Genomic DNA, 25,792 nt, shown 5'->3' with positions numbered 1-25,792 from the left:
TTTCCCCTGCTATCTGAAGGTAGAGCGTTCCTATGAAACGGTTCGTAAGCCGAAATGGCATAAAGTGAAGAAGCAATTACCATTAATTTATATGGGAAAAATTTTTGAGCGTTCCCAGACTCAAAAAATAACCTACCAAATCATACCAAATAGCACATAAAACCTAAAATAACACTAACATATAGTAAAAGCAGGAACGGTATGATAAATACACAGCTATATAAAGTAGAAATAATGTAAGTACAGTGTAGTTTCACTTACCAGAATCGGGAAGATTGAGCCAAAAGTGATTTGTAGAAAAAAATCGGCACATACACACATGTGCGCACACCTGCCTGCGCAAGGCTTCACGGTCATGGTAGTCTTTCTTGAGGTAAACACAAGTTTAAAGTGGGCGTCATTTTTTGTAAAAGGGAAAATCCTCTTTCGGTTAGCGAAAACAGTTACTAATGTTAGTCTTTTGTAAAAGCGAAGTTGTGTAAAGCGAATGTTCGGAAAGCGGGGGACATCTGTAATTAAACAAATCTGGATTAAAATCCACTGTCAGTAATGGTGCTCATTGTCATGAAATTCATCAGGTTGAATAATGTTCTTTAGGGGCTGAGATCCCCCAACTTCCTTTGGTGCAGGCGAGATGTGACAGCAACCTTTGAGCAAGGTGGTCGCTCTCTGAAACAGCCAAGGTGCTCTCCATTTTCAGGAATAGTTAGAGATGGGCAGTCAACCCTTTAAGTGGAATATGATCAGCAAATTACCAATTAAAGTGCAAATGGCTGTTCCTGGAATTTTCAGTGATGTTCAGTAGTCTGAGGAAATCGGAAGTACTGCATGTTGTTTTCTGTCTTGGCTGAGGACAATCTGCCTGTTGGAGCGTGCTAGGTTGTGGCAGACATTGTGTGGGATAGGCTGGTTACCAGCCATTGTCTTCTGTGTGTTTGCTTAGACCTATGATATATTGGGGTTTCCTCTGACAGATTTCAACACGGACAATTACATCTGCAAATCAGACCTAGAAAAGACACTGAATAAGCTGACCCGCGAGGAACTGGCTGTTGAGGAGGTCACACTGGTGTGTGAGAAAGTTATTGAAGAGGCTGACCTGGATGGCGATGGCAAGCTGAATTTTGCGGATTTTGAGAATATGATTGGCAGAGCACCGGACTTTCTCAGGTAGGTCAAAATAAATAAAGGAGTTAGTGGTGTGGAGAGCCTTTGTCAGGAAATCAAGACATAATTAACTAATTTCAAAGAGTGCAAGAATTTGCATGCTTCTTTCTGTTATGCATTTAAGAAGTCTCTATGAAGCCTGGGTTCCCAGGCCTTGGCCTCAGGAACGCTGACCCACATTTGTCACTAGAGTCTCAGGCCCATAATCCAGACAGACCCACTCTGTAGCATCAGTCATTTCCTCAGGTCTTGTCATCAGAAAGACCTCAGTGGCTGCACCCTAGAAAGCAGGACAGCAGGGTGGAGCACCACTTAGTGTCACTGCTGTTCAGCTCCAACTGCCCAGGTTCAATCCTGATTTTACGCGTGCCCTGTGTGGAGGTTTTTTTTGCTTTCAACTGGCCCTTAGTTTATTTTCCACGATTACAACTCAAAATCATGTTGGTAAATAGCTCCATAAATAAAGCAAGAGGAAAGATCCGTGATTCCCCCAGTGTTCAGCGGTACTTTGTCCAAAGTTCATGCTTCAGGTGATTGTACTCCCAGGTGCAACGTAGTCAGTCTCCAACATGGCTAGACCAGCAATCCACCTCATTTCACATTGACATACTTGTTATAGTATCGATTGTGGTCTCACCGTAAAGCACCCCGAACAGCATATAACCATATAACAATTACAGCACGGAAACAGGCCATTTCGGCCCTTCTAGTCTGTGCCGACACTTACACTCACCTAGTCCCACCTACCTGCACTCAGCCCATAACCCTCCATTCCTTTCCTGTCCATATACCTATCCAATTTTATTTTTAAATGACAAAACCTGCCTCTACCAGCATACCAAAAGCTTTCTTCACCACCCTATCCACATGAGATTCCACCTTCAGGGAACTATGCACCATTATTCCTAGATCACTCTCTTCTACTGCATTTCTCAATGCCCTACCATTTACCATGTATGTCCTATTTTGATTATTCCTACCAAAATCTAGCACCTCACACTTATCAGCATTAAACTCCATCTGCCATCTTTCAGCCCACTCTTCTAACTGGCCTAAATCTCTCTGCAAGCTTTGAAAACCTACTTCATTATCCACAATACCACCTATCTTAGTACCATCTGCATACTTACTAATCCAATTTACTACCCCATCATCCAGATCATTAATGTATATGACAAACAACATTGGACCCAGTACAGATCCCTGAGGCACACCACTAGTCACCAGCCTCCAAGCTGACAAACAGTTATCCACCACTACTGTCTGGCATCTCCCATCCAGCCACTGTTGAATCCATTTTACTATTTCAATATTAATACCTAACAATTGAACCTTCCTAACTAACCTTACTGAAGTCCATATAGACAACATCCACTGCTTTACCCTTGTCAACTTTCCTAGTAACCTCTTCAAAAAATTAAGTAAGATTTGTCAAACATGACCTTCCACGCACAAATCCATGTTAACTGTTCCTAATCAGACCCTGTCTATCCAGATAATTATATATACCATCTCTAAGAATACTTTCCATTAATTTACCCACCAATGACATCAAACTTACAGGCCGATAATTACTAGGTTTACTCTTAGAACCCTTTTTAAACAATGGAACCACATGAGCAATACGCCAGTCCTCCGGCACCATCCCCGTTTCTAATGACATTTGAAATATTTCTATCAGAGCCCCTGCTATTTCTACACTAACTTCCCTCAAGGTCCTAGGGAATATCCTGTCAGGATCTGGAGACTTATCCACTTTTATATTCTTTAAAAGCACTAGTACTTCCTCTTCTTTCATCATCATAGTTTCCATAATTACCCTACTTGTTTCCCTTACCTTACACAATTAGATGCCATTAGAAGTGAAATCCCAGTGGGAGAGCTCTCCCACCTTCACGCCCATCAGGCGCTTCTCTGCGATTGGAACTGGCTGGTCCACTTTCACACCTTCCCTCGGACTGTGCAACTTTCTCCAGGTGTTCTACGTTTCTCCACAAGACATGCGGGGTAGTTAATTAGCTGTTGAAAATGGTGGGAGAAGCAGCAAATTCACAAGTATGTGAGAGGGTATAAGATAAGGGGCAATAAATGGGGGAATGGGATCGATGGAAAACTCCAGAAGCTAGCATAAATTCGATGGACTGATTGGTTTCCTCTGATGTCATCAGAATATACACAGTGGCCATTTAATTAGGTACATCTAAAGAAGTGGCCACTGTGTGTATGTTCGTGTGATCTTCTTTGAACTTTAAGGTTCAAAGCGTTGTTCATTCACAGATGATCTTCTGCACACCACTGTTGTAATGTGTGGTTATTTGGGTTACTGTCGCCTTCCTGTCAGCTTGAACCAGTCTGGCTATTCTCATCTGACCTCTCTTGTTAACAAGGCATTTTCTCTCACAGAAACCTGGATTTTTTTTTGTTTTTCACACAACTCTCCGTAAACTCCAGAAACTGTTGGACTTGAAGTTGCAGGAGCTCAGGAATTTTGGAGATACTCAAACCACCCCATCTGGCACTAACAATCATTCTGTGGTCAAAGTCACTTAGATCACATTTCTTCCCGATTCTGCTGTTTGGTCTGAACAACAACTGAACCCCTTGGCCATGTTTGCATGCTTTTATGCATTGAGTTGCTGCCACATGATTGGCTGATTAGAAATTTGCAGTAACAAGCTGATATACAGGTGTGCCTAATATGTGGTCACTGTACAGATGAGTGTGCAACGAGGATAAAATCTGGACCATCAGTCAGTGACTATGAGTTTCAAAGTCTTCACCAAGGCTTAGACAAAGAGTAAAGGGTCACAGGTTTATAACTGAGGATCAGATCAGGGGCCAGAGACTCATCACTGAGGATCAGGTTAGGGGTCAGGAACTCATCACCAAGGAGATCAGGTCAGTGGTCAGGTGCTCATCACCAAAGGTCAGATCAGGGGATTTATCACTGAGGATCAGATCAAAGGTCAAGAGCTCATCGCTGAAGGACAGATCAGGGACTCACCACCAAGGAGCCGGGGTCAGGGGCACTTTCACTAACACTCAGACCAAAGACTTCACAGAAAATCAGGGCTGGAGCTGGGAGCAAGGCGGGAGGAGAGAGTGTTGGGAGTTATAGGTTGGACAATTGGACTTCCACTAGGGGCTCAGAGGATCATTTGGTCACAATTGGACCCTTGATGGTCTGCAGGATCGGAAAATTTGGAGATCAGAGTGCTGCAAGGCTGGTACCTGCACCTTATTGGTGGGGCCTCTGGAACCTTGTGGGAACATGTGAAGAATGAGATTCAGTAAGGGGCACAATCCAGCATTTGTATTATTAAAGGCTGTCCCAGGATGTTCAATGATGTTCACTCCTAGTTTAAGTTCCCAACAATGTTTCAAAGGGAGTGTTTCACTGACAATGACAACACATGCATGACTCATGCCAAGGTGAACCTGGAACAAAACTGAGCAATGTTAATGTGTCCAAATGTGAGGTATGCTGGCGCATTCATTAAGTTACTGGGCTAGTTCCTAAAGCTACTGTACAGCTCAACTATCCTTTATGTAAAATACATTCAAAAGGCACCTTTATTAATGCAAATTCTGTTTTTTTTAATGGATGCTGAATATTAACAGGATATTAGAGTGGAAGATGCTGCAGAGAATAAGGGGTTTTCACTCTTTTTAGATGTCTCAGTTCTTCCCAGTCATTTCTCTTATACGCTGAAATTATGACTGACAGCCTCTGGAAACCTTACCAGAGGTTGGCATTAGCAGCATTACTTGGCACACCCTGATTAATCTGCTCCTCAAAACTGCATATATTACTCCTGTAGGAGTAGTCACCTCCAAAGTGCCAATTATGCAACCTCAAACCTCAATGACTCCGGCCTTGTCATCCAGGCCAGGGCTTCTCGTGCTGTCACCATCTCCCCTTCCTCTACTACCACTTTGCAATCCTGTCTCCCTCAGGTCCCACTGTCAGCTCCTGGGTCCTCGAAGACTCCATCTTTCTCTTACCCCACCATCCCTGAACATCCCAAACTTCCCTTCTCTTCAGACATTACCACCTCCCCAACCCTCTGATCCCAATTCTCATCCGTGTCTGGTTTTCACTATTCTATCTGAGGCAGGACGTTCTGTCCTCAATAAGGGCCTCATTTTTGTCCCCCTATGCCTACACCTCAGTGAGTTCTGCGCCCACCACACCACTGAGCTCTTCTTCCGCCGCCTCCATCTACGAGCCTATTTCTTTGACAAGGACACCCCCCACCCCACACCGATGACCCCTTCTCCAATCTTCACCCTCCTCCTCTTCCTGGACGCCCCACCCTGGTCTTCTGCCTGCTGGACCTTTTCATTGCCAACTGCCAATAGGACATTAACCATCTAGATTTTAACACTCCTCTCCAATTTCAACCTCCCTACTTCCAAACACTTGGCTCTCCACTCCCACCACACTAATCCTAACCTTACCATCAAACCCGCGGATAAGGGAGGTACTGTAGTAGTTTGGTGTACTGACCTCTACCTTGCCAAGGCCCAGTGCCAGTTCTCAGACACCTCCTCTTACTTACCCCTTGAACAGGACCCCACTAAAGAACACCAGGCCATTGTCTCCCACACCATCACCAACCTATTGATTCTGGGGATCTCCCATCCATAGCCTCCAACCTCATAGTTCCCACACCTCCTATTTCTACCTCCTACCCAAAATCCACAAACCTGCTTGTCCAGGTAGAGACATTGTTTCAGCTTGTTCCTGCCCCACTGAACTCGTATCTGCATACTTCAACTCTGTTTTGTCCCCCCCCCCCCCCCCCCGATTCAGTACCTTCCCACCTACATCCATGACACCTCACACGCTCTTGATTTTTCAAGGATTCCAGGTTTCCTGGTCCCATCATCTTATTTTTACCATGGACAGCAAATCCCCTATACACCTCCACCCCCCACCCCCACTGGGAAGGCCTCAAAGCTCTCTGTTTATTTCTGGGCACTAGGCCCAACCTGTTTCCCTACACCACCACTCTCCTCCGCCTAGCGGAACTTGTCCTCACTCTAAATAATTTCTCCTTTGGCTCCTCCCACTTCCTTCAAACAAAAGGGGTTGCCATTTTACACTTGCACGGGTCCCAGCTATGTTTGCCTGCTTGTCAGCTTCGTGCAACAGTCTCTGTTCCAAGCTTGCATTGGTGACTGTCCCGCACTTTTCCTACGCTACATCGACGACTGCATTGGTGTTGCTTCCTGCACCCGTGCTGAACTCATCAATTTCATCCGTTTTGCCTCCAACTTCCACCCTGCCCTCAAAGTTACCTGGTCCATTTCCAACACCTCCCTTCCCTTTCTCAATCTCACTGTCTCTGTCTCCGGAGACAACTTATTCACTGATGTCTATTATAAACCCACAGACTCTCACAGCTACCTGAACTATACATCGTCCCGCCCTGTTACTTGTAAAAATGTCATCCCCTTCTCTCAATTATTCCGTCTCCGTTGCATCTGCTCTCAGGATGAGGCTGTTCATCCCTGAACCAAGGAGATGCCCTCCTTTTTCAAAGAAAGGGGCTTCACTTTCTCTGCCATCAATGCCCTCCATCAACTGCATCTCTTCCGTTTCACATACATCTGCTCTTACCCCATCCTCCCGCCACCCTACCAAGGATAGGGTTCCTCTTGTCCTTACCTACCACCCCACCAGCCTCCACGTTCAGCACATAATTCTCTGAAACTTCTGCCATCTCCAAATGGATTCCAGCACCAAACACATCTTTCCCTTCCCGCCCCCCCATTCATCCTTCCCCAATGATCTCCCTCCTGGCACTTAACCTTGCAAGTGGAACAAGTGCTGAAGTGCTGCACCTGCCCCTAAACCTCCTCCCTCACTACCATTCAAGTTCCTAAACAGTCCTTCCAGGTGAGGTGACACTTCACTTGTGAATCTGTTGGCGTCATATACTGTGTGGCCTCCTGTATATCTGTGAGAACAACATAGTTGGGAAACCACTTCGCTAAGCACCTGCATTCTGTCTGCCAGAACAAGTGGGATCTCGCAGTGGCCACCTATTTTAGTTCCACTTCCTATTCCTATTCCAGATGGCCTCCTCCACTGTCGTAATAAGGCCACCCTTAAGTTGGAGGAACAACACCTTTTACTCCTTTTGGGTAACCTCCAACCTGATGGCATAAACGTCGATTTCTCAAACTTCCAGTAATGCCTCCCCCCACCCCCTTTTCCCTCTCTCATGTCTGCCCATCGGATTGCTCCGATGCATCTCCCCCCACCTTTCAAATCTACTCCTCAGGTTTATTTCTCCAATCCTGCCAAAGGGTTTCAGCCCGAATTGTCGACTGTGCTTTTTTCCATAGATGCTGCCTGGCCTGCTGAGTTCCTCCAGCATTTTGTGTGTGTTACTCCTGTAGGAGATTGCTTTGTAAATCACTTTACAAATTGATGCCAGTCCCTGCCCCTAACTGCTTTGTACTAGATCCACTGTCAAGGACTGGTCAGCATTACTGTAGTGTTTTTCCCCATATCTGTGCACTCTCTGTATACACGTAATGTAAGGTTCACCAGCTGTATAACAGTCTGACTGAACTCTCTTTCCACAGCCCAAACTGTAATATTGGTATTGGTTCATATTGTCATGTGTATCAAGTTCAAAGTAAATTTCTAATGAAGCTACACATATTACCTAAGATTCATTTTCTAGCTGACATCCACAAGAAAGCAGAGAAACACAGTAGTATTCATGAGAAACTATGCATAGCAAAGATTGACAAAGATCCAATGTGCAAAAGGGGACACATTGTGCTAATGATAAAATTTAAAAGTAAATAAATAATACTGAGAACATGAGTTGTAGAGTCCTTGAAAGTGAGGTTATGGAGTCAGTTCATTGTTGGGGTGAGTGAAGTCATCCACACTGGTTCAGGAGCCTGATAGGGTAATCTGTAACAGTTTTTGAACTTGGTGTTGTGGAACTTAAAACTTCTGTAGCTCCTGCCCAATAATGGTAGAGAGAAGAGAGCATGGCCTCAATAGCGAGGGCCCTTGATGATAGAGGCTGCTTTCCTTGTAAATATGCTGATGGAGATTGTAGAGGAGATGTTGTTGCCAATCTATACTAACTGGGGTCTGCAAGTGAGGAAATCGAGGATCCAGTTGCACAAAGAGGTTTTGAGACCTGGGTCTTAGAGCTTAGTGATGAGTTTTGAGGGGATGATAATGTTGAATGCTGAAGATACAGTAAAAAGCTTGTCTTTCATACTGTTTATACAGATTAAATTATTACACAGGGTATTGAGCTAGAATAACGTAAAACAGAATAAAGCAGAATAAAGTGTGAAAACGACTAAAAAAGTGCAGTGTGGGTAAATGATAAAATGCAAGATCATAACAAGATAGATTTCATCTTATTATACAAGAGGTCCATTCAAAGGTTTAATAACAGTAGGACAGAAACTGTCTTTGAGCCTGGTGGTATGTGCTTTCAGGCTTTTATATCTTCTGCCTGATGGGAGAGGGGAGAAAGAGAGGATATCTGGAGTGGGTGGGATCTTTGATTCAGCTGGTTGTTTTACAGAGGCAGCGAGAAGTAAAGACAGAGTTGATGGAGGGGGAGGCTGGTTCCTGTGATGTGCTGAGCTGTGTCCACAACTCTGCAGTTTCCTGCAGTCCTGTGTGGAGCAGTTGCTGTACCGAGCTGTGTTGCTTTCTATGTGCAGCAATAAAAATTGGTAAAAATCGACAGGGACATGCCAGATTTCTTTACCAGCTGATTTAACCACATTTGACAGAAGGGCCTTATCCGTTTTCACCAACCAGCAGTGTATGAGGTGGTGGTGGCAGATGTGCTGGGAAAAGGGAGAACATTTGCACCCCTTGTCTCTCCAGACACTGATTCAGAGTTCAAGATCTCCATTCACTGCGTATTGCCTGGGGTGGGAGAGTGAATCTTGTCTGCCAGCCTCACAGGCATTGAGATGCAGACCCATTTCACTGTCGATATTGATGGCCACGGTTCCATTTAAGCTGAAGTGAAGAAAAACGCAGGAGAGGCCACTTGTATTATGCCAGTGAAGCTTCTCCAATGGGAGGAATGCAATTAGTAGGTATGCAAATATCACAGAGGGAACTTTATCTCAGAATCAGGTTTATTATCACCAGCATGTGTCGTGGAATTTGTTAACAGCAGCAGCAGTTCAATGCAAAACATGATAATATACTGTAGAAGGAAAAACAATAAGTAAATAAATTACAATAAGTATGTATATGTTTATTAAATAGTTAGATTAAAAATAGTGCAAAAATAAGAAATAACATTAAAAAAGTGAGGTAGCTTTCATGGGTTCAATGTCCATTCAGAAATCGGATAGCAGAAGGGAAGAAGCTGTTCTCGAAAAGCTGAGTGTGTGCCTTTAGGCTTCTGCTCCTCCTTCCTGACAATAACAATGAGAAGAGGGCATGTCCTGGGTGATTGGGGTCCGTAATAATGGACAGCACCTTTCAGAGGCACCGCTTCTTGAAGATGTCTTGGATACTATGAAGGCTAGTACCCAGGATGGAACTGACTGATTTTACAACTTTCTGAGGCTTGCCAAATGCTTGAAGAGGTCTGGAGGAAAACATTTAAAATAGAAATGGGAACCAGCCCCTTTTTTCCATATTAGGTTCCAGTTAATTAAGATTAATTTACAGAATTTAAATTCAAGTGGTTGAATAATATTGGACTAAATCACTATTATTGCCAATAATAAGTATGCATTACTGATACTATTAACACCCATCTCATTCACTAATGCCCTTTAAAGAGGGAAACCATAAGACCACAAGATATCAGAGCAGAATTAGTCCATTTGGCCCATTGAGTCTGCTCTGCCATTTCATCATGCCTGATCCATTTTCCCTCTCAGCCCCAATTTCCTGCCTTTTCCCCATATCAAGAATCTGTCAATCTCTGCCTTAAATAAACTCATAGACCTGGCCTCCACAGCCTTGTGTGGCAATGAATTCCATAGATTGACCACCCTGTGGCTAAAGAAATTCCTCCTCATCTCCATTCTAAAAAGACATCCTCTCTATTCTGAGACCTGCGATCCTGGGCTGTATGTGTCTCCAGGCTCGCAAGTGTGATTGCCTCATTTGTCCTCTGAAGTCTGTGTTCAGGAGTCAGCAATATCCACACTCTATGAACTAGGTTTCAATTCCTAATAATTATAATACTTGATTTTTCCAGTGTGTGTGTGGGATGTGTATTTCCAGGGAGTTGTGCTTGCACTTGCTGCATTGCAAACCTAACTTCACCAAGTTTCATAAGCATTTGGGGGATACATTAAACTTATCAAGTGTAACAGTGCTGAGGTTTTATTCTTTGTAATTTTTAGAACAGGCCTTGTAAATATCAGGTTCAAGTTGAAATTTAATTGTCATTCAACCATACATGAATACCCATGAATACAGCCAAACGAAACAGTGTTAACTTGGGGCCACAGGACCAACAGTCATACAGAGCACAAAGCACATATAAGATAGCAGTGTGGATACTAACTTTACACGACTTCAATTTGGGTGCTTTTTCAATTATTGTATTCTGTATTATATTACCATTGTTTGTTTATCTTGCACTGTATTAATTTCCTATTTCGTTCTTGGGGGTTTTTTTGTAGAGTTGTAGAAAATGCATTAAAAAATCAATTAAAGAAAAGATCGCAGTAAATACATAGTCAGACAAAATTACATAATATAGTCTAAGTCCCTGAGTTGTCGACAAGAACAAGCCCCAAAAGTCCACAGACACATGCAGTCCTACACTGGAGGAGAGCACTGAAGGGAGGGGCCTGCCCCCAATCCAGCCTGGACACTGCACCATATCGCCTTGTGCGTCACCCCTCCTGGGCGACTGCAACATGCGGCACCAAAGCATGAGGCCTAGTCCGCGCTACGACGGCGGCTATGCAGCTCCCTGGTGTTATTCCACCAACGAACCAGTGAACCAGACCTGCAGCATTCTATATTACGGTACCAATGTCCAACAGTGTCTTGTGATCACAAGGAGAGCAATTCCAAACATGATAACCCCCTTCCCCTTGAAGAATTGCAATGCACACAGTCTGTTCCCCAGGGCTGGAGAACCAAGGACTAGAGGACATGGGTTTAAGGTGAGAGGAGAGAGGAATCTGAGCAGCAACATTTTCACCTAGAGGATGGTCCCTGTATGGAATCAGCTGCCAAGGCAAGTGGTTGAGGCAGATACATTAACAACATTTGAAACACACTTGGATATGTACATAGATAGGACAGGTTGAGAGGGATATGGGCCAAATGTGTGCAAATGGGATTCGTTTAGACAGGAATGTAGAGCCAAAGGGTCTGCTGTGACTATATGATTCTATGGCTTTATAATTTGGGGTGAAAACTATTTATTAATACATGAATTGTAGTGAAGTCCAATCTTCTTATTCTGTGGCCTTTTATTTTTCCAGCACTTTTCACATTCGGATCTGAAGGGCAGAGATTGGACTGGCGTACGATGAGGCAGATGCACGTGAGATCGGGGCTGCCAAACCTCGGTCATTGCAACCTCTCAAACTGTTGTGCACAGATTGCAGAGTTGGTTGGAATGTGAGCCCACTCAGCTGAAGAGAAAGAGCAGCTGAACTCTCCTACTTGTGTTTGACTGAGCAGGGGCCAAGCTGGATTGCCAATAATTCAGGTTACCTGACTGGATGCTTGAAGCCTTTGTAAAAAGTGACAATTAACTTCCATGTTGATAGCAACACTCTAGAACTTCAGGAGCTCTCTTGAATTTACCACTGATGGCAGTGACAGTGAAGGTGATTCACTAAGCGAAGCACAGCCAGATTCCTAGGGCTAAATCCTCTTTATCTGTATTTTCTATCACAGTAGACAATGGCACATCGCCCTTTACCTGGGTTGCAAGGAAACCTTTCTATATCTCCACTGTTTTGTAATTGCTTGCTGTAGATGTTTCAATTATTCATTTTAATTCAAAGTTGTTTGTTAATAATGGACCTGACAAAATCTCTTCCAAATCTCCACTTTTGGTGATTTCTCTTTGCAGAAGCATTAACGATATGTATGATCCCAACCTTGCCCCCTCCCCCATCTCCACTCCCTTATTCCTGTGGAGAGCCTTGGTGGGGTACCTCAGTGGACCAGTTGCAGGAGCACTGAGATTTATTGCTGTGACTGGGTCTGTGTTTGCAATTCTGATCCATCAGTGGATGGATCTCAACTGGGTGGTGGATCTACTGGTAAAACCCATCACACTGCAGGTCCAGCAGAGGCTGGAGACCATTGTGTCACCAGCTACGCAAACCCAGTCATTAACAATGCATGAATGCAACCTTCTGCTTCCCCGATTTTTTTAAAATTCCGGTATCAGAGAGGTACTGGAGCACAATGACAATCATGTGGCTGTAATACAGTCTGTGGAAGGGCTCTGTTAATACACTGTTCGGATTCTTTCTCACTCTGAGGATCGCCAATTGGCATTTATTGTTTTCGGTTTGAATACGCTCTTTGATTTTCTTTCGGTTTTCTTGCAACTGATTGTAAGAAATTGACATGTACTGATATCTCCTTTCCTGTGTCTTTCCCTGTTGAAAACTTCTGGTTGTATTTTGAAACTAATGCTTTCCCATTGCTTGTTGTCTTAAATAAATAATTGAAAGCAATCCAAATGCTTAAGCTGTGTTCTTGGAAAGTTTCATACACTGTGTCAGCATTGTTAACCCAACAGTATGTCCTAAAAATCCTCCTGTGAAGGCACACCTTCCACTGTGAAGTCTGCTTGCTGAGAGCTCCAGGTGACAAATTAAATCCTTAAAAACTGAGAAGATTGTGGACTGATAGACGGTCTGGACATTGGTTATTCTAGTGAGGATATCACCTGACATCAGCGAAACAGGTTGGTGCCTGAAGGTTTTGGAAGGTTCCATCAGAATTGTGTCTCCTTTGCTGACACTTCACCAGGTAACCCAGGAATTAAGGTGATTCACTAATGGAAACAAGTGGTGTGGAATCTGACCTCTAACTTCAATGCAAGAGAGCGAGATTAGTATCAGAAGAGAACTGAAGAGCAGGCATTTGGATATTTGACATATCATCTTTTGATTCAGCAGGTTTTTATTTAACCCAAGAGTGACAGTGCTCCTGTTGAGGGGCCAGTGTTGAAGAGGCACCAGACTGAGCTATGTAACTTGGCTCAGTAGGAGCACCCTGGCCTCTGAGTCAGGGGTTGAGCATGTAATCTGGATTGGCCTCACTGAGGGAATGTTGCCCTGAAGGAGCTGGATCTTTCCATAGATAGAAGAGCCTCCCTGTTCTCAGGAGGACAGCACTGTTGTGAAGCAGACCATAATCTATCCTTCAATCAACATTCCTGTAGCTCATCACACTGACCACAGTGTGGTCGTTATCACACTGACCTTTGTGGGAGCTTGCTGTGTGGCATTTCCCACATTTCACCAGCCACAAGGCACCTTGGGTCATCCTGCCGATATAAAAGGAGATAAAAAAAGGAAAGATCCACTTTTTTGGTTGTGGTTGAAGTCCAACTGACTCAGCAAAGCACAGTCCAGCTGTAGAATTATGAGAAGCTGCTCAGAAAGTGATGACATTGTCAAAGCAACAAGGATAGATGTCCTCCACTGAACAAGCAAATTAAACAATAAAGAAATTTTTTCTGAATTGAAATGATTTAAACCGTAAATGAATGAGCTTTTAGTCCAGATAATTATCCCCACCTCCCAGCCTGACCTGGCAGTGCAGTGAGTAAGTTCATTTTCCTTCCCTTCAGAATGAATGATTTTCATTCACACATCGATGAACCTCTAAAACTCTCAAGGTGGCGGGCAGGAACAAAATCAGTTAGTCACATTGCGAACAAGGAATAGATGATTACAAATTCTCTCAAATCTGCTTGGGAACTGTCAGGGTGGAATGGAGAACTTATCTGCCCAATGAGCACATCAAAAGTCCCCAGGGGGTAGATATTTTTCTAACTGATTGGCTGCTGCCAACTCAGGCCTAATGTGCTTACTGAGCCTTGCCACTGTGTCCTGCCAAAGCCCCCTATCAATGACCTCTGCTGTTTTGTACTATTGGGTTCAGGTTGGCTCTACCAAACATTCTCACACTAACTGTCCTGTCCTGACTCTTCCATTTTGTGTCCTGTCTGAACACCCCAATCCTGTTCTGAACACCCCAATATGTCCCATCCTGTTTATTCTAGTCTGTGTCCTACCCTATCTGTCCCAGTTTCTGTCCTATTTTGACTGTCCCAGTCTGTGTCCTGTGCTATTTCTCCCAGTTTATTTGCTTTGTCCTGTGGGTCAGGCCTGCCTGTTCTTTGCATCTGCCCTGTTGTCCAGCTTGTCATTGTAATTCTCCATCCCATTAGCATTCTATATCTGGCTTCCTGCTCTTTCCCAATAAAACCTGATGTAAACTCAAGAAACATCTTCTGCTGGGGCACATTGCAGTCCTCAGACTCTGTACTGAATTCAAAAAGTCTTCCCTGTTATTGCCAGAACTGGACAATTCTGTTGGTAGACATCTGCTTGTAACATTAATTCAGGCTTTGACTCTCCATAAGTGTGACCTCACTTGGGTACTTCTACGTTTCAGTTTTCCCCCACCTGCTTCATCTCCCTCTGTATTCTCTCTCTAATGGGCCTCAATCATCTACTAACTACACCAATCTGAAAGCATTGTGTCCTGGTCAGCCTTGGCCTTCATCCTGTTCCAGATGTCCCACCCATTCCATTCAACCCTGTTCCTCTTTATAATTTGCATGAGCTTGTTTTCTTGAAGTCAAATCCTCTTATTTATCTTTCTTCCAGTTATGATAAAAGATCATTGAGCTGGTTAATTCTGCTTCTCGCACCGTAGATGCTGCCTAAGCTGCTGAATATTTTCACTATTTATTGTTTCTGTTCAAAGATTTCAACATTGCCACTTTTTTTTCTCCGTCGCTCCTGTTTTATCTGTGTTTGTCATTACCAGTTTACCCAGTCTGACTGCTCCATGCTGCCCATCGCTTATTGTTTTTCCAAGTGTATCTGTCTGCTGCTCTCTGTCTCATAGTCCTTACAGCCTCTCCCAGGCCACTTGCTCCCTGTGATCTATATCTTGCAGTCTAACTTTTCTGTGTTCTTCCATCTTATTTGGCTGTCCTGTTCCGGTTTGCTCAGTGAGTATATGACAGTTCCAGTAGGCCCACTTATTGTTGTCTCAATGCCTCCTGTAAATCCTGTAGTGTCTGTCCCTGTCTGTCTGTTCCACTGTGCTGCCTGAGTTGTGCTATCTGTTGCTTGTTTCTTGTCCTGAGTTGTCTTTCCCAGTCTGACACATGCACTGTGATGTTTGACACTCAGTCCTATGCAGTCTGCCCCCTGCTGTCTGTCCCTTACAGTATTCATAATACATCTTCCCTATGACGTTTCTGCCTGTCCGGAGCCGTCTTATTGTCAGTCCCTGTCTCTCTATCCAGTGATGCTATACCATCTATCTACCTTTGCTCTGGTCTGTCTGCCCTGATCTGTGGGTGTGCCATGGTTTATCCAGTGTTGCCTGTCCCATGCTATCTTTCCTTGTCTATCTTCGCCATCTGACTGTCCTGATGAGCTATCCCAATCCATTTACCCTTTGGAGACACGCAGGGCTGGAGATACTGGAATCTGAGCAACAAACAATCTGTGGAGGAACTCAGAACTGATGCACAGTTTTGACCTGAAGCATAAGCAATTCCTTTTTCCCAACAGATTCTGCTCAGCCCATTGGGTGCCTCCAGCAGACTGTTAGTTGCTCCTTTTAACCTTTCCTCTGTATGCGTGTGAGTAACCTCGTTTCCTTCTGCAGTCCAGAGAATTACCAGTTAATTGGTCATTGTAAATTGTCCTGTGATTGGTCTAGGATTAAATCGGTGGGTTGCTGGCGACATGGCTCAGTGGGCCGAAGGGCCTGTTCTGCACCATGTCTCTAAAAGAAAAACCCACAAACTGAATCCTACTGTCTATTATCATCAGAAGTGCAGCTGCTTTATTGGTGGTTTTCCAGGGTACTGTCACTCCATTTCCTAAGAAGATGTGTGTTGGGGGTCATACAGATCTCAGGATGAGATGGGGTTCATCCCGTAAGTCACCAACCTGCTCACATCCACAGCATTGATCCATGGATCTCGCAGAAGCACTGGAGAACTACTCAGTGTTTCAAGGTAGAGAAACACCCCTCAAATCCTCGTACATTTCATTTGCATCCTGACTTCTAACCAACTTTGTGTATGTTTAATAACTTCTGCATTTCAGTTCTGTCCCTCCAAGAAAACTCCAGTGCTGAGTTTCATTTTAATGACCTTATTCAGCATCACTGCTATTCTATTGATTTGTAGATTTGTAAGTCCAGATCCATTTGCTCCTTTATATCATATAGAATCTTATTTTATAAGTAACAAGTGACATGTCTAATTTTCTTACCAAGCTGAAATACGTCACGCTTATCTGTGTTTAACCTCATTTGCTAGCTTAATGCTCAGTCTGCAGTTATGTTAGCTGTATTCTTGTAATGTGTTCCTCTTTCAACTTTTCTTTAGACTTGCCATCACCTACAAATATAAAAATTGTGATTTTTTTTATTCTGTCAAATAGCAATGGTAAAGACAGACAGAAGCCAAAAACAAAACAAATTGCTGGAAGAACTCAGCAGGTCAGACAACATCCACAGAGGGAAATGTATAGTCAAGTTTGAGTCGAGGCCCTTCTTCTGGAATGTCCTCTAGAAGTTCCTCCAGCAGTTTCGTTTTTTTTGGTCCGGGTGCCACTATCTGCAGTCTCTTTGTCTTTCTATAAAGGCAGATAAGTTCAATTCACCTTTAAATTAGGCCATTCCAGATTGCTAACTTCAGCTGGGAATTACAGTCGCTACTGCACTGATCCTGGTACGTTCAGTTTCATCACTTTAGGACTTTATCTCTACCCTCTAACTCCTTCCTGCCTTGTCCATTCTGTCCCCATATCCCCAGTGAAACACTAGTTTCCTCGGCTGCATAAATCTAGGGAAGCCCATCTCCAGCCCCCCCAAACATGTGAGATTGAGGCGCAAGCCCACCCAAAACTCCGTGTATGTGGATGCTGTGTGATTCGCTACCCTGTTACAAATGAGTGCCACAAAATAACACACAATACACCGCATACAATTAAAAGATCCAGCTTTATAATTCTTAATTTGACGAAAGAAAGAACAAAAAAAGGCCCATTTTAATGAAACAATCTAATGTGCACAAGTTGGAGCTCACAATTTCTCCATCTCTGATCCTCCATCGATCACCCCAGGCTTTGTCGAATCACGGCCCTGCTCCGAGGAGGTCAAATCCTACGATCTCTTCTCTCCTGCGTCTTCTCTCTTCATCTCTCTCCAACAAAAAGCCCCAAGCCCAACCTTAGTGTCCTTCAACAGAAAAATCTCCACTTGATCCAGCCATCCTAATTGGATGGCACACAATTCTCCTAACTCTTATCTTCAACAGTAACCCAAATGTAAGTGGAAAATAAACAACTCCCACAGAACTGCCAAAATGAAATACAGAACAGCATAAGAGTAAAAAATATAAACCGGGCATTGCACTAGTATTCATTAATCTAACATATACTATCTTGTCTTATCAAACTTCTTTGGATTCTAGGTAAATTACACATGTACCACTCTTTAACTTAATCTGATCTTCTCAGAGATTAATTAAGCAAAACTTTCCTTTCATTCATTTTTATATTTTTTAAACTTCTTGCTATTTTCAAAGTCCTTCTTCTGTAGAGGTTCCATAATGTTTCCAACCAACAATGTTAAACTGACTGGCCTCTAGTTTCCTCAGATGTTCTATTCCTCTCTTTTTAACATCACTTTTAAATTAACTAGCCACAGTCCCTGGTGTTCCACACTGTTGGCAAGATGCTGAAGTCTATAACCAAGGAAGAATGGGTGAGTCACTTAGAGAACAATCAAACTAAGTTAACATGGTTTGTAAAAGCAAACATGTTTGACAAATTTGCTAGAATTCTCAGAGGATATAACACACAGAGTCAATAGAGGGCAACCTGTAGATGTAATATACTTGGATTTCCAGAAAGCATTCAATAATATGTCACAAGAAAGCCTGGATTTTGGAGGACGTGTGTTAACATTAATTGAAAATTGATTACAACTTAAAACACTAAGACTGGAATCAATAGGTCTTCTTCAGATAGGAAAGATGTAAGTCATTGATTGTCCCAAGGATCAGTTACTTAACCTCAGTGATTTACTATTTTTGTTAATGACTTTTGCCATTGCTTGCATGATATGGGGGTGGGGGTCAGTGTTTCTGCTGGTGCAAATGGGGGGGAGGTAGAGGGGTGGGTCAATGCTTGTTGCGAGGGAAGGTGAGGAGGGATCCTTGGGGTTCTGATGTTGCTATCAGTCATTCTTTAGGGTTTCTTGTCTTGTGGATGTCTCTGTGAAGAGTAAGAATTTCAGGTTGTATATGGTATACGTTCTCTGATGTTAAATTGAACTATTTGAACTTGGAGGAGAGGGCAGAGAGTAGTGTATCTAAGTTTGCTAGTGACCGAAAAATAGCTGGAAGATTAACTGTTGTGAGGATTTCTGGGGTCCAGAACAGAATATAGAAAGGCTGAATGAGTGGGCAAAATCTTGGCAAAGTGAAGTTAATTTTAAAAGTGGAGGAATCTAAGGTAGACTTAATGGGCAGAGACAAAGAATGAAAAGAATACAGAGAGATGGCGATGTTCTCATGAATGCAACACCAAAAGGTTAGAATGTAGATACAGAAAGAAATTAAGACAACTGACATATTGACCTTTATTGCTAGGGGATTGGAATTTAATAACAGAGAAGTATTTATACAATTGTGCAGGGTGTTGTTGAGGCCACACCAGCTTTGATTCCTTATTTAAGGACAGATATAAAGGCATTTGTGGCAGCCCAGAAGAGATTTACCTTGGATAAGAGAGTGTGGTTTCACCCACACTTATAAAAGTTAGAAATACACCTTTTGCAGTTTAGAAAGATGAGGGGTGATCTTATTATATGACATGACAAGATAGATTTTGAAATGTTTCCACTGGGGATAAGGCTTGGATGTCGTCACAAAGTTATGAGATAAGGGGGTGGTCATTTAAAATTGAGTGTTTGTGCACCAGCAGGGTTGAGGGGAGAGTGTTGGGGCCCCTGGTCTCTTTGTCCATCCTGCTTGTTGGGTAAGAGACCAACAGTCCCCAGGTGAAAGGAATCCCAGCAGTGAGAAGGAGGCAGTTCATGAAATTAAGTGCCTCTTCTGGCTGTGCTGATGGGCAAGATGAAGGCTTTGGCTTCTGTCGCTCTGCAACTGAAAGATTCTCCTTTAATCTGCAGGGTGGTGCTGTCATACGCTGGTTACAAATCAGCAACCCAGATTCAATCCCAGTCAGTCTGCATTCTTTTCCCATGATCGTGTGGGTTTCCTCTGGGTGCATCAGTTTCCTCTCATGTCCCAAGGATGTTCAGGCTGGTAAGTTTTAATTGGCCACCATAAATTGCCCTTGGTGTGTAGATGAGTGGCAATAAAATTGGAAGAGAGAGTAATTTACTGGGAAATATTATTAGAGGAATGGGATTGCTGCAAGACAGAGCATAGACTTGCTGGGCTGAAGGGCAAGTCATTGGAAATATTGATACAATATGACCAGAATCCTCCGGCCAATTGATTATTTTTCAGGAAATTAAAGAAGTGAATAGTAAAAAAGGGCCCCCCCCTTCTTTCAGAATGAGAATCTCTTGTCCACACATCATTCACAGTCAGCAGGGAGTCAGTCCTGCCACCAGTTTGTGGGTGTCAGTGGGATATGCCGCACTAGTTACAACACAACTTACAAACAGTCCAGCAGGAGCTGACGGACCTCCAACAATCTCCAACGCTTTATCAACGCACACAAATTGCTGGAGGAACTCAGCAAGTCAGGTAGCAACTGTGGAGGGGAATAACCAGCCGACATTTCAGGCCAAGACCCCATAAAGGCCTGAAACATCGACACTTTATTCCCCTCCATAGATGCTTCCTGACTTGCTGATTTCCTCCAGCATTTTGTGCACGTTGCTCAAGATTTCCAACATCTGCAAAAAATCTTGTGTTTATAATCTCCACGTTTTAATGTCTCTAACAATCTCCATGCTCCAACCCGAATAAAAGGAAAGAATCATAGATCCTACAGCAATTCCTCAGAATAAAAAAAAATTGAGTTAGGAGCAGTTGAGAACCATGTACTGTATTTGTTAAACCAAACAGTGCTCTTTTGCTTTGCAGTCTCTTTAATTGACTTCCTAAAGTCGAAAGGAAGAGGTGAAAATATTGTATTGGAGAACTAAGGATTAAAGATTAGCGTTATTTGGCACATGTACATTGAAATATCGAAACATTGTCAAAGTGAAGATGTTAGAAGCTATCCCTGAAGGTGGTATTGCAAGACACTTAGAAAAAACTTAAGGTAATCAGACAGAGACAACATAATTTTGTGAAAATCAAATCATTTTTCAGCAATTTATTGGAGTACCTTGAAGAAGCCACACATGATGAAGATAAATAGGAATCAGTGGATCCAATATACTTACCTTTCCTGAAGGCATTTGATAAGTTGCCTATCAGCAGTTATCATTGAAAATATGAGCTCATTTATGTGGATGGAAGACTGGCTGGATAATAGGCATAATGGATCTTTTTCTGGCTGGTGAGATTTAACAAGTAATGTACTGGATCCTCAACTTCTGGCACACGTCAACTCCAGATTCCCAGAACACCTCAACCCATTGCATTCACCTACAGCAAGAACACGGTCCATGACAGACACCATCTTCCTGGCCCTACATTCACCTCTGGAGCACCTGGGCAATAATGACACCTATGCTAAGCTATTGTTCATTTACTACAGTTTCATCTTCAATGCTGTAATTCCAAGTAAGCTCACCTTCAGACTTCTAGACCTGGGAGTCAACTCTCTTTGCAACTGGATCCTTGATTTTCTGACCAGCAGACCACCATCAGTAAGAAAGGCAGCAACATCTCTGCCGCAGCCATACTCAACTCTGGTGCCCCACAAGGGTGTGTCCTCAGCCCTCTACATTACACTCACAGCTGTGTGGCTAGATTCTGCTCTAGCTCTGTCTACAAGTTTGCAGATGTCACCTCCATGGTGGGCCATATCTCACATCTTAAATGAGTTGGAGTACAGGAAGGAGATAGAGCATCTAGTGGCTTGGTGTCATGACAACAGCCTTTCCACAGCAGGGAGGGAAGTACACAAGCTCCTTTTTGGGTTGAAAGGACTGAGAGCTTCAAGTTCCCAGGAGTGAGTATCACCAATAGCCTGTCCTGGTCCAACCAGGTAGACACCAAGGCCAAGTAAGCACACCAGCACTTCTATTCATTATAAGACTAAAGAAATTTGACATGCCCTTTGTACCTTCACCAGTTTTTATAGGCACACTATAGAGAGCATCAAATCCAATGGGTCACAGCTTGGTACGGCAACTGCTCTGTCCAAGACCACAAGGAGCTGCAGAGAGTCATCGATTCAGCTCAGCTCATCACGGAGACCAGCTTCCCTCCACGGACTCTGTCTGCTCTTTCTGCTGTCACCAGCATAATCAAAGACCCCACCCACTCCTGGATATCCTCGCTTCCCCCCTTCCCCCACCAGGCAGAAGATACAAAAGCCTGAAAGAATGTACCACCAGGCTCAAGGATGCTACGTTTCCCTCTGGCCACTGCTTGGAGAGCAACTGGATTGGAGGTGGAACAAACTGGAACAAAAAAATATACTCCGCAGATCAGTTGGCATCTGTGGGAAAGAACTAGCATTAGGTGAATGATCCATCAAGAAGAGCAGTGCCAGTGAAACATTATCCCTGCTTCTGTCTCACAGATACACCTCCTGACTATCTTTTACATGTTCTGTTTTTGTTCTGTAGAACCCCGTCCCACTCCATCCCACAGCTGGGAGCTTTTAAAGGGTCATTGCTGCCATAATCAAAGAAATACATTAAGTCAGTAGTGCACAGCTCCATCTGTGGTGTGTGTTTGGAGACCAGTGGTGGTCAGAACTCCCCTACTCTTCAAAATGATGCCATGGGATCTGGGAGAGAAGTGGGGAGCCTCATCCCATCCAAAGAAGGGAACCTGCAACAGTGGAGTTTGTGGCCAGGCTTGCTGATCACTGGACTTACCTCTACAGCTGTAATAGACCAGGCAACCTGGCTGGCCAAACCTGAGCAGCATCTTATCAGACAGGCCCGACCCCAAGAGGCGACTCAGCCTTAGGATGAGATTATCCTGAGTTCCCAGCCCAGGATATACCAACAGCTCACTGCTGTTGGATGTCTTTGGACAGTTGCAAAAATTTCTCTCAGTCAGGGACAAGTAAAAATCAATCTGATTCATTGAGGAATATAGGATACTCATAAGGATCAAAGAACTTTATTCAACATTTATATTTACATATATAGGGAATTTTCCTGTGGTGTGTTGGCCAGGACACAAACTGCAACAAAAAACAATATTCAAAGATCATAAAGAATAAAGAATTATATAAAAACATAACAGATTATAAAGCTAATAAAATTAGAGGTTTAAAGATGGATATGGAATAAATAATAAATATGGGCATGCATTTGCAATGTAAACAGCATTATAAAAAGCCTACAGAAAGTAGATACAGCCCAGTCCATCACGGGGGAAAGCCCTCCCACCTTCGAGCAGATCTACAGGGAACACTATCGCAGGAAAGCAGCATCCATCATCAAGGACCCCCACCATCCAGGCCACGCTCTCTCCTCGCTGCTGCCGTCGGGAAGGAGGTACAGAAGTCTCAGGACCCCCACCACCAGGTCCAGGAACAGTTATTACCCCTCAACCATCAGGCTCTTGAACCAGAGTGGATAACTTTACTCACCCCAAGGCTGAATGGATTCCACAACCCATGGACTCACTTTCAAGGATTCTACAGCTCACATTCTCTATATTTATTGTTTATTTATTATTATTTTGTGTTTTTTCACTTTTCTGTATTTGCACAATTTGTTGTTTCTGCACATTGGTTATTTGTCCGTCTTTGTTGTGTAAGTTTTTCACTGATTCTATTGCGTTTCTTTGTATTTACTGTGAATGCCCGCAAGTAATTGTATCTCAGGTAGTATTTGTGACATGTATGTATTTTGATAATTAACCTACTTTGAATTTTGAACTTAAAAAGTGGTTTAAAGTGTCCACAGTGCAGTTCAGTGACAGGCAGGTAGAGAGCAGGTAGTGGGGAGGCTAACAAGACGTATTAACTGCCTGGGCAAAGAAAGTTTTAAGATGGCATGAAGTTTTTATTTTTAAAGCCCTCTAGCACTTTCCTTTAAAATAAATAAATTAAGAAAGCATTTACTAGTCCTGATGCAGGGTTTCAACCCGAAACTGACAATTCCTCTTCCTCCACAGATGCTGCTCGACCCCTCTCCCAAGCTCCCCCAGCAAGTTGTTTGTTACTTACCAGTGCTTACCTTGTCCTAGAGAACTGGCAATGCTTGTACTCCAGCCGTCCCTGGCAAAAATCTGAGGCCAGGTATAAAGTGCACTCTCTCCTCTCTCCACAAGGTTGTAGCTCAACACCTATTCAGGTTTTGAGTCCGATTTGCCTCACTTTCCGCCATCTGGCTCCACACACTCGGGGCTGTCCGTTCTCCGTCCATGCTGTTAGGTGCCCGAGCTCCTTCGGGAAAAGACGACTGCTTCCACTTTTGTACCAGTACTTCTCCAGAAGATGATCCGTTGAGCTGCTAAATTAATCCATGCAGCGATAATGCACAAGATAATAATTCCTTTGGTCTTTGCCTGTCATATGGCGAGAAGAGACCTGCACAGAAATCTGTTGTGTATTAGCTGCTCAGGCAATGGTTTGAAGGTCCTGTTTGCCAGGCAAGAGTGAGGATGCACTCTGCAAACTTTTATAATTACGTTTTGTGTATTGAATACTTAGTACCAACGTAATTGCTTCTTGGATTCTGGAGGCAATTTCTACGAAAAGCATGACAAAGGAAGCTAGAATATCATTGATTCTCAATACCTGGAGCATTCTCTCCAACAAAAGCATGATCTACTGCCCTGAAACGAGCAAGAATTGCTTTCTCCAACCAAGCATGCAATCTAATCTGCTTTTGTAACCTATTGATTTAAGGGTTCTTTGCTTTCGTTAAAATGAAAGAAGCTGAGCCCAAAGCAAGCTTTTAACCCCTCATGTACCTCTTTTGTTATTTTGTTATACCTAGATATCACTGTTGTTTCTTGTAAGTTCAATAACTAGGGAGTGGAGGGAACCATTTAGATTTGATCTGCCTGACAGAGCCAGCAGTTACTGCCAAACTCCTGAGGGGCCAATCGATGAAGAGAAGATTGAGGGAGTGAGGGCAGAGGAGACTGGCTAGGGGATCGGGAAGGGGATTTTTAAAGAGTCAGAGAAGACTGAACATTCCGGGAAGAAGATCAGTGGGGTTCAGGGAAGGAACCATGGTTTTGACAAAGAACATTGAAACCTATTCAACATGGCAGTGGCTGACCATCCTCAAGCCACAAGTCTGCCCCGGTGCTGGATCATCCCAATCTTTCAAAGCTGTATGTCCCTCCACTTTAAAAAGCTTTTCATGGGCCAGTGCTCACACCTTAGAGGGCAGAAAATTCCAAAGTTTCACCACACTCTGTGAGCAGAAATTTCTCTGCCCCTGTTTTCAAATGACTGAATCCACATTTGTCCTCTAATTGGAGACTTGGCACCTAGTGAAGACTGGATTGGTGGCTCCGGTGGGGAACAGGTCATAGGCAAGATGCAATCTCGTTCGGATCTGAAAATAATATAGGAGCCTACTTTAACAGAGATCATTGTCTCAGACTCCTTGACAAAAGCTGACTAGAGATTAGGCTTTTAAACACAGCAGGAGCTGATCTCAACCATCTGAGTAATAATGGGTGTTGTTTTTTGTTCCTGCATTAATTATGAGGCATGTACACCCAGTTCTAGATCAAATGGTCATACATTATACACAGAGCGATGTTACTATGTATGTCCAATGCCCTCCTGGTATTCCAGCACAGAGGATTGGGATCAAATATACAGAGACAAACACAAGGAAATCTGCAGATACTGGAAATCTGAACAACACACACAAAATGCTGGAGGAACTCAGCAGGCCAGGCAGCATCTATGGAATAAAGTACAGTCAACGTTGCAGGCCGAAACCCTTCATCATGATCAGAGCAAGAAGGTGGGGGGAGGGGAGGTAGAAGTACAAGATGGTAGGTGAAACTGGGAGGGGTGGAGGGTTGAAGTAAAGAGCTGGAAAGTTGATTGGTCATAGAGATAAAGGGCTGGAGAAGGGGGAATCTGATAGGAGAGGATAGAAGACCATGGAAGAAAGGGAAGGGGGAGGAGCACCAGGGGGAGGTAAGGGGATAAGGTGAGAGAGTGAAACAGGAAAGGGGAATGGTGAAGGAGTGGGCTGGGCAATTACTGGAAGTTTGAGAAATCAATGTTCATGCCATTAGGTTGGAGTCTA

The 25,792-nt window shown here is 43.5% G+C and overlaps 1 protein-coding gene across 6 annotated transcripts in view; it reads left to right on the top strand.

The window, feature by feature from the left end:
• The window catches only part of cib2 (calcium and integrin binding family member 2), a 145,148-nt gene extending 132,306 nt beyond the window's left edge, over window positions 1-12,842 (top strand). For all 6 annotated transcript variants that reach the window (XM_073024882.1, XM_073024879.1, XM_073024884.1 and 3 more), the window contains 2 exons: window positions 975-1,170; window positions 11,641-12,842. In XM_073024882.1, the coding sequence (XP_072880983.1) occupies window positions 975-1,170; window positions 11,641-11,662 (218 nt within the window). In that variant the 3' untranslated portion in view covers window positions 11,663-12,842. The remainder of the gene's footprint in view (window positions 1-974; window positions 1,171-11,640) is intronic.
• The last annotated feature ends 12,950 nt before the right edge of the window (window positions 12,843-25,792 follow it).

Source organism: Hemitrygon akajei, chromosome 21, assembly GCF_048418815.1.
Source record: "Hemitrygon akajei chromosome 21, sHemAka1.3, whole genome shotgun sequence".
Lineage (NCBI taxonomy): Eukaryota > Metazoa > Chordata > Chondrichthyes > Myliobatiformes > Dasyatidae > Hemitrygon > Hemitrygon akajei.
Note: the sequence above shows the minus strand (reverse complement) of the source record. Positions and strands in the feature narration are given on the sequence as shown.